Below are 16,764 nucleotides of genomic sequence, written 5' to 3'. Positions count from 1 at the left end.
ATTTGAAAAACAATTTGATATTTTTAAGTAGTTACACAAAATGAGTATTGTTTTGTTGGTCAAAGTTTTTTTTTTTTTTTTTAAAGGTAATGCTTAAATTTTCTATTATGTTGATAATCGGAAAGACTAATGTTTTGTTTATCTTCTAGGAGCAAACACTCTTTGGATGTTGTTGATATTGTTTTTCTAAACTTTAAAAGTAACTTTTCCGGTTTTTCTAACTAAAAGCAGCGTTAAACGGGAAACTGTTTTCTTAAAAGCTGGATTTTCAGAAAAAAAAATTACAATTTTTAGCTTTTTGGAAAAATGATTTTCACAACTTAAAAAAAAGCTGATTTTGGATAAAATAGCACTATATATATATATTTATTTATTTTATTTCTTAACTGTATAAAAATAAAAATGACAATTGATTGTTTTTTTCTCACTCTATTTTCTTCTTGTACCACAAAAGGGCTTGTTTATGGTCCCACTGACTGACCCATCGATCTGGACCGGCCCATTGAAAAGGAAGATTCCAATGTACTCTACAGATCTTCTTTCCCTTCGACTGGAGATTTCAATGGATTCCAAAGGTTGTATTTCATTCTCTGCTAAAGCCAGCCAGGTATGATCTAAATCCATTTCTTTAATTTCTCTCTATATATTCGAACAGTGCTTTCAAAATTAAAGGAATTGAGTTAGCTGAGCCAAATTGAACAAGTTTCAGATTAAATGAGTTTGTTGGTTAATAATGGAACTGAACTTTTGAATAAGTATGCTATGTGTTTCAATATGTTCTGCAACATCCTTGTACTACATTAAGCTACTTAATTTTCGATTAAGTTCGTTTTACATCTAACTTGTAATTGATATGTAGAACTAATGCTTTGAACAATATTGTCATTTTCTTTGCAAACAAAATTTAGGTTAGTGGTTTCTACTTACTGAAGGATCATTGCAATGGAAGGTCTGGGTGGTTCAATCCTTTCTGCTTGCTTAGATGCGGTTATTGACAGGTTGAAGTTCAATAGAAATGGAGAAGTGTTAAGTTCAATGTGGAGATGGTCTAAGATAGACGAGATTTGTGCAAGATTAGATGAAATTTTGGGAAAAAAGGAGATCCTGAAGCTACACAAGTCCAATAGGAGAAGAGAATGAAAGACCACCCTCAACTTGTTTGGTGAATGAAGAAAAGATTTATGGCAGAGAGAAAGATAAAGAGGCATTTTCAAATTGTTGGAGGCTACAAGCGTATGATGCAAATGTAGCTGTCATTCCCATCATTGGCATGGGAACGATACCAGATTACAGTATGATTTGAAAGCTTGGGTTGGGTTTGTGTTGGTGAAGATTTTGATGTCTTCAGGATAACCAAAACAATCCGATGAGAAGGATCTAGATTCATTACAAGTGAAATTGAAGCAGAAGTTGTCTGGAAAAGGAAATTCTTTTTGTATTGGATAGAACTATGAGTTGTGTGTGGTCCATTTGAAGCAGGGGAGTTGTTTGGAAGCAGAATTATCATCACAACTCGCAGTATGATAGCAGGTAATTAATTAATTAATTTACTAGCTCACATCTCTATTAGCTTTGTGATAATGAACACTAATCTATGAAGTTTCATTTATGACAGGTACTTTTACTAGGACTCATAATCTCAAAGAGTTGTCTTATGATGATCAGCACTTGGATGGGGAGGAGATTGCCTTTGGCAGCTAAAGCACTGGGAGGGAGGCCTTCTAAGAGGTAAATTCAACACTAATGCGTGGGAGGGAATACTGAGATATGGGATTATGAGTTTTTGATAGGAATGAATTGGTTTTATTATGGATGGAAGAAGGTTTTTTGTGTCAGCAAAAGGATGATTTTGATGAGTTATTATCAAGGTCATTTTTTAAAGAGTCTAATGATAATATATCAAGCTATGTGATGCATGACCTTTATCAATGATCTTGCTCACTTTGTTAGTAAAGACACGTGTTTTCACTTGGAAGGTTGTAGATGTATTATTTTAAATAACAACGTCTAGCTAATACATCCACAGCCTCTCCAAGTTGTAAAGTTTTGAAGTCTTTAGGCAACTTGAAAGATTGGAGATGTATTAGGCGAAATAACAAATATTAGCGGAATAAAACTTTATCCTTTCGATGCTAATATTATAAAGATGGAAATAACAGCAAAAAGAAATTGTTGTAGGAAATTTGGCATGGATCAAATAATCCGTGCGGAATGGGTATATAGCGGGTCAAAGTTATGGATTTGGGTTGACCCATCAATTTAAGTATATAAGCATAGTTAAGTCTAAACCCCAACCCAACTCATAACTCACAATACATACATAAAATTGATCCCACTATTTTAAACAAATTAATATTAATTCGAAGAATTCCACAAACCGTTTAGTGAGCTAGGATCTCGTCAGGTTATTAACCACATTAATAACTAACACACATTGTGTATTAATTCCAACCTTTTCCTATCAAACATTATTGGTTGGGTGTATTGCACATATTATATTTTTGGTGTGTAGTTATTTAATTGTTGTTCATGTGTCCTTATCGCTTGTGATGTGTACATAACATGAAAACCAATAATCATGCTAATAACTTGGTAAGTTTCAAAATGTAATAATCAATAACATGTTGTGATCGCCCGACCCTTTAACCCGGAAAGGTTCGTTTTTTGCAATACACCGTCACTTAACGTTTTTAAGGACATCGCTTGGCGGGTCCCTTCCAGTGCATGCATTCTTTATTTATTAGCATTTTTATCATGTTTTTAGGCTAATTCGATATATCAGAGCCGCCACTCGGGATTAATGTCCGGGAACATAAAAAGTAGATGACATATGAGCTTACATTATGTCATCTCTTCATAGTTAGGTTTGTGAATTAAACATTTTAAAGGGTTTGATTAGTAAAATTGTAGACTTGTCTTCCGTTAAAATACAAAATATTTTTAAGTCGTTTTCAGTTTATGAACATTCACCACACAGATTACGGAAAGTGATAAATAAATAAGGAATTATAAATTACATCTCATTTTAATATCAAAATACTATATATTTGATCTAGCACTAAACAAATCTATTAAGCCTGCAAAATAAATAAACGTTAGTCTCGGGACATTAGGATCCGTTTTCGGATTTACACTATGACGCTAGAGTCGATAAAATAGGACTGAAATAATTCCTAAGACACTAACATATCAACATGGCGTTAGAACCGTGATCTACGTCTATTTATCTCTAGTGGGTTAATTTTATTCCTAAACTACCCTTTATCCTGTGATTAATTATATATTACATCTAAGACATTTTTAGAGCCTATTCTAACCTATTGGAATTAGTGTTGGCCGGATCTTGGCAGGAGACTCTTCGTCATTCAAGCCCAGTTCTGATTCTAAAGAAAAAGACAATAACAAGAGAGTAAGGTGTTGTTTGATAAAACTGAAAATTAAGTGCTGAAAAAATAAGTACTGAATTTTAAGTGCTGAATATTTTAAGTGCTGAAAATATTGAGTGATATAATTATTATAAAAATATTAGTTGATAATGTTTAACTTAAAATGTTAAGTCAAATATTTTGACTTACCAAAATAAGTGCGTTTTAACTTAATTTATTAATTTAAGTGGTGGAAAAATAATTGTTATCAAACGCACTTAAAATAAATAAGTGCTTAATATTTTAATTTAAGCCATTAAGTGGCTTATCAAACAAGGCCTAAGTATTGCAAATGAGAAGAGTCACACTATATGTATATTGTGTAAAGTGCATTTTAAAAGAATGACACCCTTCTATAAAGAATTGGGGATTCCTAGTGTGATTAGAAATAAACCAACTCCTATCAAGTTAAAAAAATCATTCTACCTAATTAGGAAGGAATCACGCCTTCTAAGGCGGGTCTAAAATGTCCGATGAACATAAGGAGGATCCAATTGGTATCTACTCAAACGATGTACTTAATTTCGGATTTCAATATGTTACAATATGTATTATTGATCTCTTGAGTGGTGACAACCTTTTTTATTATTATTATTATCCATGGGATAAAATCCAAATTTACCCTTAACTTTTCTTTTTTGTAAACATTTTTGGCAAAGTCCATATGAATTCATATGGGTTGGGTTTATTTTCCGCACTTCAAGATATCAAAGACTAACTCTTAAGGACAAATTTGTATGGAATAAGGTATAAATGTAGTCCTATAATTAGTAGGGGAGAGCGGATTTAATTTCCACCTATAAAACAATATAATTTAAAATCTAATGTTTATAGGACGGTGCAATTTCAAGCACTAACGTACTTCCTCATTGTAATACGCTGAATCAGAAACTGAAGCACCAACGTACTTGGAAAATAATAGTGATAGATGGTTAGCAACTCCTGCCGATTCAAAACCTTGAACACTTCTTGCATGCCTGATAGCCTGATTCAAGATTGAAATCCAACATTAAAGATCATCAATGTCAATTCGATCAGGCAGGCAGACAAAAAAAAAAAGAAGAAAGTGAAATCACTAAAAGATCCACCTACCAAAATGGATATGGAAACATGAATTACTTTAAAACCAAAGTTTCTGTCACCCTACACTAAAATTAAAAAGAGCATATAATCTCATTTTCATATTAAGTCACTAAACAAAAGATTTGGAAGGTGTTTGTTTACCTACTTTTCATCCTCTGTTTGCCTTTTCACTTTATGCCTTTTACAACTGAAAAATAGTTTTTTACAAAAGCAGACAATCTCTGCTTTTTGGAAAAACAACTTTTTCCAAAGATAAACAACAAACCGTAAGTAAAAACAGGAACAGCAAACAGCAAGTAGTCAAACGGACCCTTGATCATTGCTCCTATATTATTCAGTTGACAGCAAGATGGAAATATCTACTACATACAAACCTTTTTTTATCAATTGAGCAGCCATAGAAGAAACATTCACTTGGACATAAATAATAGGAATCAAAGTCTTTCGGCTTGTTCTTGTTCTTGCGAAGCCATGGCAGAGATCCCAACACTGCCAGTAAAATACTTAACACCTGATTTCACATAGAATGGATGGAGAAAGAGAAAAATTCACTTTAATATATAAGATATAAACCAGTTTTTACTTACTAACTTCTAAAGAACAAAATCCCTTCCATAAAGTATTAGGGCAGCCCGGTGCACTACGCGTCCCCGCTAAGCGAGGGTCCCACCATAAGGGTGTACTGGGGGCAAGCCTTCCCCTGCCAATTTTTTGGCAAGAGGCCGCTCCTAAGACTCCAACATGTGACCTCTTAGTCACACGACAACAACGTTTAACAATAAATAAACTAAATTTACAAACAGATACCATGTGCTAATCTCTTCTGCCTTTTAAGGCCTTACCTTTAGGTAATGAATCTTCATGGAAAACATGAAATAACTTGAAAGAAATTGAAAGATACAACTTGAAGAAATAATGAAATGGCTTCGTTTGTTTCAGAAGCTTACATCTTAAAAGTTTATTGCCATTCAAATAACAACTTTGTTAATTTAAACTCACCAAGTCCAGCAGCTTGAAATTTATGATTTTGAGAGATGTTATCACTTAAAGACCTCAAGTTAATTTAAAGTTCATTCCCTGAAGATACTTTCATTTGAAAAAATGAGAACAGAGATGTTATCACTTACAGACCTCAAGTTCCATATAACTTATCAGCATCCTATGTTTGTATAGAAGTACGGAGTTTATACAAAGTTAGATGTGTCGGAGATTAATATAAGAGAGATGATTGGACCTTAACTATCAGTTCGAGCTTTTAGTTAAAGCGGTTCCATGACATGGTATCAGAGCCTCTAGGACCAAACGGTCGAGGGTTCGAGTCCCGGCAACCTCATTAATTTGTGGAATTAAAAACACATGGCGGGATGGGCCTGTGTTGTACACGCTGCAAGCCCAAGGGCATTTGCGTGTGGGGGTGTGTCGGAGATTAATATAAGATATATGATTGAGCCTTAACTATCAGCTCGAGCTTTTAGTTAAAACGGTCATATGTTGTTACCTTTACCTCCCTTAGTATGTGAAGTGGCAAAATATAAACTGTGTGCTCCAGATTCCAATGCAACCTGTACAAAGCAAAAGAGAAAATTCCTGATTAGTAAGATATTAATAGACAAATTATTTGTGACAGTAACTATAAGCAATGTGTCATCAACCTTGTTGGCAATATCTACCCACTGTAGACCAATATGCTTCAGGTCTTTGATCTTTTGCCAAATGCAGTCCTTCGAAGTATCATTTTGCTTCAAAGTATCCATTCCCTGTAATTCAACTCAAGATAAGAGAACAAACTGTAATTAAATCCACACTTTGAGTGTAATGTAGAATTTGATCATAAGATTCGTAAGCGATATACCTTGATTGGAAAACAACCAAGTACTCTCATCCCAACGCATGTATTAGACGTTAATGAAAAAGTAAAAGACTTATGACTCTTAATTTCCTTCCACTCACACAAATCATACCCCGCCTCAGCATCAAACTTAAAAAGGTCAACCAGTAAATTTGGGATGTCCTCGTGTTTGAGATAGTCATAGTATGCTAATCCTCCTCGAACTCTACAAAGATCAATACATCCATAATCGATGTCTCTTACGCATAGAAAGCCAGTTTGGTATTGTCTAATCAACGACTCTCTATCTGTGGAAGAATTTTTAACTGCAATTGGATGTGATTCCAGATCTTCCAGTCGTACAGCCTCAAACGGGTCACACAACTGCTTGTCCACTATTGACCATCTTTCAGGGAAAGGAAACTTTTGAATCCCTTCGCTTCCATCCATTTTCACCCATTTTGGGTTTGGATTATCAAGATTAATACCATAAATCCCCAAAATGGTTTGGATAATGAAGGAGGACCGATGAACACAATGTGAATCAACCGATAAAGTGACCAGTTTGGGGTCCAACTTGTTGTAATCATCAAAGGGTTCCTCAAGTGCAGTCCAACTTCCATTTCTGGTGTCATAAACTTCAAAGTTTGGCATTAAATAATTTTCGACCAAGGGAAATGTATATCCAATTTTTTTTTGAGGCTTGCTATACAATACCGGTGAAAATACACATATCTTAAATTCAGCAACCACAACAGCAACTGGCCAACATTTTCCTACAGCCATTTCAGGTCCAGTTTCTAGATTATCCACTACATTATCTTCCCCTTCCCATTCCTCAATTGATTCCTCAGATATCAAATCAATAGTTGTGCCAAAACGAATAGCTTTTCTCATGTCATAAAAAGACATTTTGTTAGTCCATTTTGCCCCATACCGATCACATGTCATTCCACCAAACATATACAACGTAAACCCTACGATTGCAAAAGCCTCGTGCGGAACTGGATAACCAAAACGAATAATTGGTTCCAATGAGGGTAGGGGATATTTGTGAACATTCTTGGAATCTATTATATGAACGCAAAAATCTGCCGGCCCTTGATTATGAGAAGTAAGCACAAAAAAGCTATCAAATTCAAGCTCAGGCACTTGAGTTCTTACCAGCCTATCGAGATATTGCAGCCACAAAGTAGGCGTGGATGAGGACAGCTTGTCAAGAAACTGCAACCACTGAAACTCAGTAGGTCGCATCCATGCCGCAGCCATAACCAGAAATCTGAGTTAAATGGACACTTAAACATATCAAATCCGATCAATTAGAAACACAATATAAGGAATGCTAAAAGAGTTTGAGGACCAAAAAAGCAATGATGCACAATTTAGCATCCAACACTCAAATTTATAGCCCAATCGACATCTCACAATCTAGCAAACTTCACAATGTAAATCAGAATTAAAAAAAATAGCATTTGAATTTTAAGGCCCAATCTAAGATACTCCATTATCTAATATAGTTTCAGTTTTAATCCTAATTTATTTCTCTTAACAGAATAAGGGGAGATGAACTAGAGAGAGTAATAGAAGTAGAAATTGAAGAAGGATTGGGGGAAGAGCGCACCTGAAAAGGAAGGGAAATGAGACATTATGAGTGCACTTTGCTAATGCTATCACATACATATGCCTCAGCAAGGTAAAAACATTATCCATAAATTGCAAGGTTAAGTGCGCATTCCATATTAGATGGTTCTATATACAAATGTGAGACTAACCAATTTATAGCCTTCATCTTTGCATTTCAAATTCCTTTCTTCTCCTATCACTTTTCCCTAACTTGTCTTAAATGTAGCTTACACAAACTCGGACATTAGAAGAAATAAATTCGAATAAAACTCAAAGTTATTTTTACTGCAACTTGATAATTATTGATTGGCTTCAAAACAATTCAAAAGGACGTAACAATTCCTAATTATATAATCAACATCTCCTAATCCACACTCTGTAATGAAGAAAAGAAAAAGTTTTCTAAACCAATAAAATAACACAATTTTGCATAGCATAATGAGTTTATACTAAACAATAACTAATGCTAAAAGCAATGATACACAATTTGGCATAAACACTCAAATTATAGCCCAATCAACATCTCACAATCTTACTAACTTCAATGTACATCAAAATATAAAAAAATGGCATTTGAATTTCAAGGTCCAATCTAAGATACTTCATTATCTAATATAGTTTTAAGCTTTAATCCTAATTTATTTCTCTTAACAAAATAAGGGGAGATGAAGTAGAGAGTAATAGAAGTAGAAAATGAAGAACGATTGGAGGAAGAGCACACCTAAAAAGGAACCGAAACGAGCCTTTGAGAATATTGGAGTAGAAGATGAGGAAAATTGAAGTGTTGAGGTATGGCGGATGGCGGATGGAAGGTTTAAGAGGAGTGGGGATGAGAACTGCTGAATCGTCGGGAGCCGCTATCAAGCGCCGATTATAGTTGAGTTCTCCGCCTGTGATGTATCCGACGTCGTTGAGCATCATGGTAAGGCGCAGTTTTACGTATCTATTTCTTTATTCTCTCTCCTAATTTCTCTCTTCAGCTCTAACAGAAATCTATACTCGGTCTATTTTGTCAAGACTGATTAATTATAATTGGGTAAATAATTTATTAGTCCCGATATTTTACTTAATATACTATTTAGTCTTTCTATTTTAAAAAACACATTATAAAGTCCTTTGATTTTGCCAATATTAACCATTTGGTCATTTTGTCTAGTTTTTTTAAAATTGTAACCGTTATATTTGACATAAACAGACAGATACAAAATAATAGAATAACATGGTCATTTTGTATTGTGTTGTGGCTGTCATAAAAGCTAAGATATGTTCGGTTAAAAATCTAAAAAAATAGATAAAATGACTAAAGAGTTAATATTAGCAAAAGATATGGACCTTAAAATGTGTTTTTCAAAATAAGAGGACCAACCAGTGCATTAGATAAAAAATAAGTGACTAATAAATTAGTTACCCATTATAATTTTAGGATTGAGAAAACAATTTTAGAAATTTTTAGTTTTTCAGGTTATTAGTTACTACAGTTTATTTTTAAATTTAACATTGTATCGACATTTTAGATTTTCTTTTGTGATCCAAGAAAATGACATTGATGATTCAAAAATATCGCTGTCAAATGCAGATTTTGCTCTTTTTGTCTGCTTGATCGAATTGGCATTGATGATCTTTTTTGTTAGATTCTAATTGTGAGACTGCTTCATATATGATTAAGCAGATGATAGAGTTAGATATTATGGAAGCTTTAATTAGACCCAGCAATTATCGTCCTCGAGTCATATCATTTCGGGTTCGTGTTAAAAAATTAAATCCAAACTTAATCCAAAACTTTTATGTCACAATCGTGTTAACATGTTCGGGTTAGTATCGATTTCATGTCATGTTTTCGGATCACATGTAATTTTGTTATGTATATGTATTAATGATAAACGTTGTTGTTGTTGTGTGACCAAGAGGTCACGGGTTCGAGTCTTAAGAGCGGCCTTTTGTCAAATAAATTGGCAGGGGAAGGCTTGCCCCAGTACACCCTTGTGGTGGGACCCCTCCCCGGACCCTCGCTCAGCGGAGACGTGTAGTGCAACGGGCCACTCCCATATGTATTAACGATAACTTTTAAAAATATAGAAGGATATGTTACTATTTTTTAAATACTTTAATTATTTTTAGATTAATAGGTTAACACTAACAATAGAAAAATGTTAATATCATGTTGGAGTGTCATGTAATGTGTTTATAACAATTTAGGAGGTTCGAATCATATTTGCAAGTAATAATTATAATTTTATTATATTTACTAATAAATTGATATATAAAAACATTAGAGAAATAACAATAATTTTAAATATTCATGTCATTTCGTGTCGTTTTTGGGTTAACATATCAACCATAATCCAATCCAAAAATTTACGTGTCAGTTTCGTGTCAGCTCAAAAATGATATATTACCTACTAAGCTAAATTCAAACACTAAAATTACGTGTCAATTTCGTATCGTGTATACTTTTGACACCTCTAACTTTAATATCAGAAAAGATTGCAGAAGCCTAGTTTACATACATGTATATTTTGGGGCACTCAAAATCATTATGTGGAATGTTTTCCTCACAGTTGAGTTAATGCAAAAGCTTATTTAGAGCATCTCCAATAGAAGTTACTTCAAATAGTGCCAAAAATTAATACATTATATTAAAATATAATATTTTATTAATTTAGTAATCCATATTATTCTTGGTAATTTTATTTAAAAATACTCTTATAGTAAGCAACTTTAAAAGTTGCTATTGACCTTACAAATCATTACTTAATATATAATTTATTTAATTAGAAATATTGTCAATCAATGGTGGAATGAGAGAGAGCGTCATAAAAAAATGTGAACCAATAATATTCAAATAAATCTATTTTTTTATATTAAAAACATCTACCATCATTTCAATCGAGCTCCATCTGTTGGAGATGTTATGAAACTGAAGCATGCTGTTATTACACTTGAAAAACAAGTCTCACTAATTTCATCGTGAGTTCATTTTGGTTCTTCCCTCCGTGACCCAATTGATGGTTGGAATGATTTTGTTTGTTTGCTTAAATGGTTAAATATGTAAATTGATTAAATAATTAAATTGTTTGCTGAAATTGATTAAATGGTTAAATTTATAATAAACGTTAATTAAAATACTCTTTTTTGTGTTATAATTTTTAGTACCCACTGCATTTAATATTTTCTCAGTCATTATTAGATATAAATATTATATATTTTTATTGCAATTGTGTTTTTTTTAATTAGGGTTAAGGTGCAAAAATACCTTAACGTTTTGAGTCAGGAGCAATTATATCCATAACATCTAAAATGGTGTAATTTTACTCCCAACATTGAAAGCCAAAAGCAATTTTACCCTTAACGTTGATAAATTGAGTCAATTTGAGAAATAATTCATCAAACTGTCTTATCAGTCATCAATTTTGTCATCTACAGTTTACACGTGCATCATTTTATCTGTAACAAATCGCAAACATATATTGGGATGCAAAAATAATAAAAAAATATTGTCTTTTTGTACAATTTAGACAAAAAAAAATTCAAAAAATTCACTGAATTTATAAATATTAATCTCCATTTCTATTATTAAATTATAAAAAAAATGATTTTAAGAACGAATTGTTATGTAATTGATGAAGAATAAGGAACAAAAATATCTGTGTTTTATAATAGTGCCTCAAATTGATCCAATTTATCAACATTAGGGGTAAAATTGCTCTTGACTTCCAACGTTAGGGGTAAAATTGCACAATTTTAAACGTTGGGATTAAAATTGGTCATGATCCAAAACGTTGGGACTATTTACATCTTAACCCTTTTAATTATAAATGATTGTAATATATATATATATATATATATATATATATATATATATATATATATATATATATATATATATACACTTGAAACAACTTACAAATTACTAAATGCTGATATATCTATAAACAAATTTTTCTAATTTTTCCTTATTATTTTTAGGGAAAAGTACAAAAATAAACCTTGTGGTTTGGTCCATTTTCGAAGTGCACCCCTGTGGTTTAAAAGTTTGCAAGTCGATGCCTTGAACTTCATTCCGTTAGCAAAGAGGGGTAAAATTGACTAACGGTGTTAAAAGTCAAAGAGAAAATAGTTAATTTGGTCCTTATATTTAATAATTTTATAAATTAAGTATCCTTATTATCTAACTATCACAAACAAACCCCAAAATAAAAAATAAAAATTCAATTATACCATCTTCTCCATTACTCTTTAATTTTTTTCTTTCTCTCTCATCTTTTTTAATTTTTCTCTCTCTAAAATTAAGTTTCTCTCTCTAGAATCACAGTTCAATAATTTCTTCCCATTAAACAATGATAATAATTTCTAGAACATATTCTTCAAAACGTAACCAGGAAATGAAACTGAAATGGAAACATACATGAAAAGCAGAAACACTGCTAAGGAGGTGTTTTCGTGCAACATAGCACACAGACATAATGGAAGGATCGAATTAATTGGGCTATCATTTCAATTTAACAAACGCTCACCTTCTTGCTTGTTTCTTGTAACTCCCCAGTAAGAATGAATTCATCAAGTATCAGATAAACCTGTTAGGAGACAAGATTTTGAGAACAAATGGCAACAACAATACTTCTTTTAACGGTTCATGGCATACAGGAACTAATTGATCTGTGATTAAAGTTCCGACATGAGTACAGATCAGTGTACACATACACAGGGAATAAATGACGGAATGAAACGTGCATCTATTATAGGTAGCATATTGAAAGATGAAATTTTAAGTATGAACAATCCTTAAAAAGGAGAAAATACCAGTTATGTGAAAGCTTTTATGAGTACTTGATATCAGTGATGCTGAGAAGGGGATGTTTGTTTTATTTTTCGGCCATGGAATATATATAGAGAGAAATTATTATCATTGTTTAACGGGAAGAAATTATTGAACTGTGATTCTAGAGAGAGAAACTTAATTTTAGAGAGAGAAAAATTAAAAAAGATGAGAGACAAAGAAAAAAATTAAAGAGTAATGGAGAAGATGGTATAATTGAATTTTTATTTTTTTATTTTGGGGTTTGTTTGTGATAGTTAGATAATAAGGATGCTTAATTTATAAAATTATTAAATATAAGGACCAAATTAACTATTTTCCCTTTGACTTTTAACACCGTTAGTCAATTTTACCCCTCTTTGCTAACGGAATGAAGTTCAAGGCACCGACTTGCAAACTTTTAAACCACAGGAGTGCACTTCGAAAATGGGCCAAACCACAAGGTTTATTTTTGTACTTTTCCCTTATTTTTATTTCACTGAAACAAAGAATCATATGCCCTTTGGTATATTTCTATATCTAATTTCTTATCTGTTGTATTAGTTTAGTTTGCTTCACACAAGAATGACTTATTTTTTCTTACTACGTTATATAAAGCCAAAGCTTCGGTCCTACTGTCAGAGATTAATATATGATCTATGATTGGTCTTTAACTATTCGTTCGAACTTTTAGTTCAATCGGTTCCATAACACCTACTATTTTTCTCATAAAATGTCCAAAAACCATTATATATGTAGCCATTAATTGAAGTTTTAAGTTATCGACAAGCAATTCAAGCCAATTATGATAATCAATTTCTTACCTTTTCTTGCTTAGTGATGACATCCTTAATATTCCTTTATTTTGTTTCCATTCATTTCTCTCTCGGAAATCTCAATTGAGTTCATTTTCAGGTTTTACGACAATAAAGAAACCTGACGTGCAACATTATAACAAGGAACTTCGTGAAAGAGAACCAGCAACTGAAGGTCAGAATTGGTAGAACAAAAGATCCATAGGTCCTTTTCAAATGTAAAAGAACATTTTATTGAATTGAATCAATAAGCATTAGGATAAGGTACCAAAATAGGCCTATGGATTTTTTTCTCGATAACGGAACGTGGCACACCATTCATATTAGTCGATGCTTAACGGAGTAATATGAATGACGTGTCACGTTCCGTTATCAAAGCTTAAAACCTTTTTTTAAACATATAGCATATATTAGTGTTATTTTGTACGTGAAACCTAAATTGATACTTCTTAAAAACCATAAGCCTATTTTAATACCGTATCTCAATGCTTATTGATTCAATTCAATAAAACGTTCTTTTACATTTGATTTTTTAGAATATGAACAAACAAAACAGATATCGACAATATTCATCATAAATTTGGAAAGGTTTTAATAGACGATAGGCTATCAAGGTTATGATTTGATGTTAGAAAAGTGAAACACTTAAATAATATATATCTTATTGATACATAAGAATATAATATTACAAAAAAAAAACTGCGAGCATTTATTTTTTATACTATTTCACTCAATTGATCACGGTCACATATTCACTCCTCTTTAATTTCCTCACCTTATTTTCTACTTCTCTTTTTTCTCTCTGTCTTACACATTTGAGGTTTGCTATTTATACTAATCTAAAACTCAAAAAGACCACTTGTTTATATCGGTTCCATACAATAATACAATTCTTTTATGGAAGAAATCTCTCACTTCTTCTAGATAATTCTTTATTAAATGTTTTGAATAATTTTGTCGGTGCTGATATTGTATACTCCCTCTCAGTGCCGACTTAATATTTTGTGCTTTCTTATCATTCCAAGTTGCTTTTCTGTTCGAATTTTGCATCATTTAGTCCTTTGTAAATATATCGGCAACTTGATCTTCAGTCTTTACGTACTGAATCTTGATGTCTCCGTGTAAGACTTTCTCTCGTATGAAATGATAATGCACCTCCACGTGTTTAATTCTTGCATGGAACATTGGATTCTTAGTCAAGTGAATAGCTGACTGATTGTCACAATATAACTGTACTAAGTAGCCGACTGGATAATGAAGATTCTTCATAAGTTGTATTAGCTAGGTACATTCTTGAGCTGTTGCCCTATACTCTAGTACTCGATAAGGACAATGTAGGTTGTCTTTTGCTACACCAAGATATAGGTCTTGATCCGAGACTAAACACATAACCTATAGTCGAACGTCTTGTATTATGATCTCTATTGTAATCAGCATCACAGTATCCACGTACCTCACTCTTTCCTCCTTTCGTGTATAAAATGCCATAATCCATCGTACCTTGAACATATTGAAGAATTCGTCGAATAGCTTCTAAATGAGGCTTCTTCGAATTCTGCATGAATCGACTTACTATGCTTACTGCATACGCTATGTCTGATCTCATCAAAGTGAGATAGATCAGGCTACCAACTAGTTGTCTGTACATGGTAGCATCTTCCAAGTCCTTTCCTTCAGCGGGAACATAGCTTTGTGTGTACCTCTACTTGAGTTGTAATCGGCTTGCACTCTGACATCCCAAACTTCTCCAAAAGATCCTTAGCATACTTGTGCTGACATAAGAAAAGTCCTTCCTTCGTGCGTTCAACTTGAAGACCAAGGAAATGATTTAACTCTCCTAAAGATTTCATTTGGAAACTTACTGATAAGTTGTCTCTCAGTTGATTTATCTCAGCAACATCATCACCTATAATGATCAGATCATCAATATAAACTAATACTATAGCCAACTTCTCAACTTGGACTTTCACGAACAAACTGGAATCAGCTGGTGCCATCATGTAGCCACTTTGAATCAGGAACTCCGTTATTTTCCCGTACCATGCTTTTGGTATTTGCTTCAATCCATATAATTCTTTCTTCAGCTTGCATACATAGTTTGGTTGAGCCTTATTTTCGAACCCTTGAGGTTGGTCCATGTATATCTCTCGGTTCCATTCGCTATGTAAAAAATTATTCTTCACATCCATCTGCCACAACTTCCAATCTTTACTAGCTGTAAGTGCTAGTAGAACACGTACTGTGGTGATCTTCACAACTGGACTAAATGTCTCATCATAGTTCAGACCATACTTCTGTGAGAATCCTCGAGCCACCAATCGAGCTTTGCGCCTTTCAATTGATCCATCAAGGCGATGCTTTACTTTATAAACCCATTTGCAAGAAATAGACTTTACATCTTTGGGTTTGGGAACTTAATCCCAAGTCTCGTTCTGCTTCAAGGCATCTATTTCTTCCTGTATAGCCTTTCTCCACTCCTTACTTAAGGATGCTTCTTTGTATGTCGCAGGCTCCTTTACTACTTCTTCGATCACTGTCACATTTGCGTACTTAGGATTTGGTCTCCATTTTCGTGTTGACCTCTGTACCAATGATTGTTGTTCTTTTGTTGTTTTATCATCATCAACGATCTCCTCAAGTTGACTTGGTCATTCTTCTTCGGGTGTTTGATATACTCTTGTATGCCATGGAGATTGAGTTTTTTCAAGTGACTTGCTCCCGAGGTTTTCTTCTACCGGTTCCACTTTTTGAGTGATTTCTTCAGTCGTCTTGTCCCTTTCAATTTTTTCTTGTAATTTCTCCTCGATTTCTTTTGAATCGGGTAGTATAACTTTATAAGGGGACCACTAGGATGAAGCTTCGTCAAACACCACATTTCTTAACGTATAACACCTTTTTTTTGTTGGGTCACAACACTTCCACCCCTTTCTTTGATTGTCATAACCCACAAAGATCCTTTTTCTAGCTTTCTTATCAAATTTGTTGCGTAAATGATCAGGAATGAAAACATAACACACGCAACCAAATACTTGAAAGTGACTTATAGTGGGTTTGATCTTCCATAATTTCTCGAAAGGTGAAATAAATCCAGGTGGTGCTTGTGGTAGTTTACTGGTAACATCTATAGCTGTCTTCATACATTCTGCCCAAAACTGAGGTGGAACATTCTTCGCATGTAACATACTTCTGCATATC

The 16,764-nt window shown here is 33.1% G+C and overlaps 1 protein-coding gene and 1 long non-coding RNA gene across 6 annotated transcripts; one reads left to right on the top strand and one right to left on the bottom strand.

The window, feature by feature from the left end:
- The first annotated feature begins 510 nt into the window (after positions 1–510).
- On the top strand, positions 511–14,236 carry LOC136221565 (uncharacterized). Of its 4 annotated transcripts, XR_010685174.1 has the most exons (6): positions 511–607; positions 909–1,530; positions 1,616–1,728; positions 7,889–8,029; positions 8,620–8,881; positions 13,670–14,229. It is a non-coding gene; the product is annotated as an uncharacterized lncRNA (long non-coding RNA). The 4 variants fall into 4 exon arrangements; XR_010685173.1 differs by having other exon boundaries at positions 7,889–8,881; positions 13,670–14,236; XR_010685175.1 differs by lacking the exons at positions 7,889–8,029; positions 8,620–8,881 and having other exon boundaries at positions 13,670–14,226.
- On the bottom strand, positions 3,718–9,130 carry LOC136221564 (uncharacterized). 2 transcript variants are annotated; one of them, XR_010685171.1, is made up of 6 exons: positions 8,681–9,130; positions 6,361–7,615; positions 6,161–6,265; positions 6,007–6,070; positions 4,883–5,019; positions 3,718–4,410 (listed from the first exon to the last, which is right to left on the bottom strand). XR_010685171.1 is itself a non-coding variant. In XM_066008938.1 (5 exons), the coding sequence occupies exons 1-5, from the start codon at positions 8,878–8,880 to the stop codon at positions 4,943–4,945; spliced, it is 1,701 nt and encodes a 566-aa protein (XP_065865010.1). In that variant the 5' UTR covers positions 8,881–9,130; the 3' UTR covers positions 4,577–4,942. The 2 variants fall into 2 exon arrangements, 1 of the variants encoding a protein (XP_065865010.1); XM_066008938.1 differs by lacking the exon at positions 3,718–4,410 and having other exon boundaries at positions 4,577–5,019.
- Positions 14,237–16,764: the final 2,528 nt, after the last annotated feature.

Source organism: Euphorbia lathyris, chromosome 3, assembly GCF_963576675.1.
Source record: "Euphorbia lathyris chromosome 3, ddEupLath1.1, whole genome shotgun sequence".
NCBI classification, from domain to species: domain Eukaryota; kingdom Viridiplantae; phylum Streptophyta; class Magnoliopsida; order Malpighiales; family Euphorbiaceae; genus Euphorbia; species Euphorbia lathyris.
Note: the sequence above shows the minus strand (reverse complement) of the source record. Positions and strands in the feature narration are given on the sequence as shown.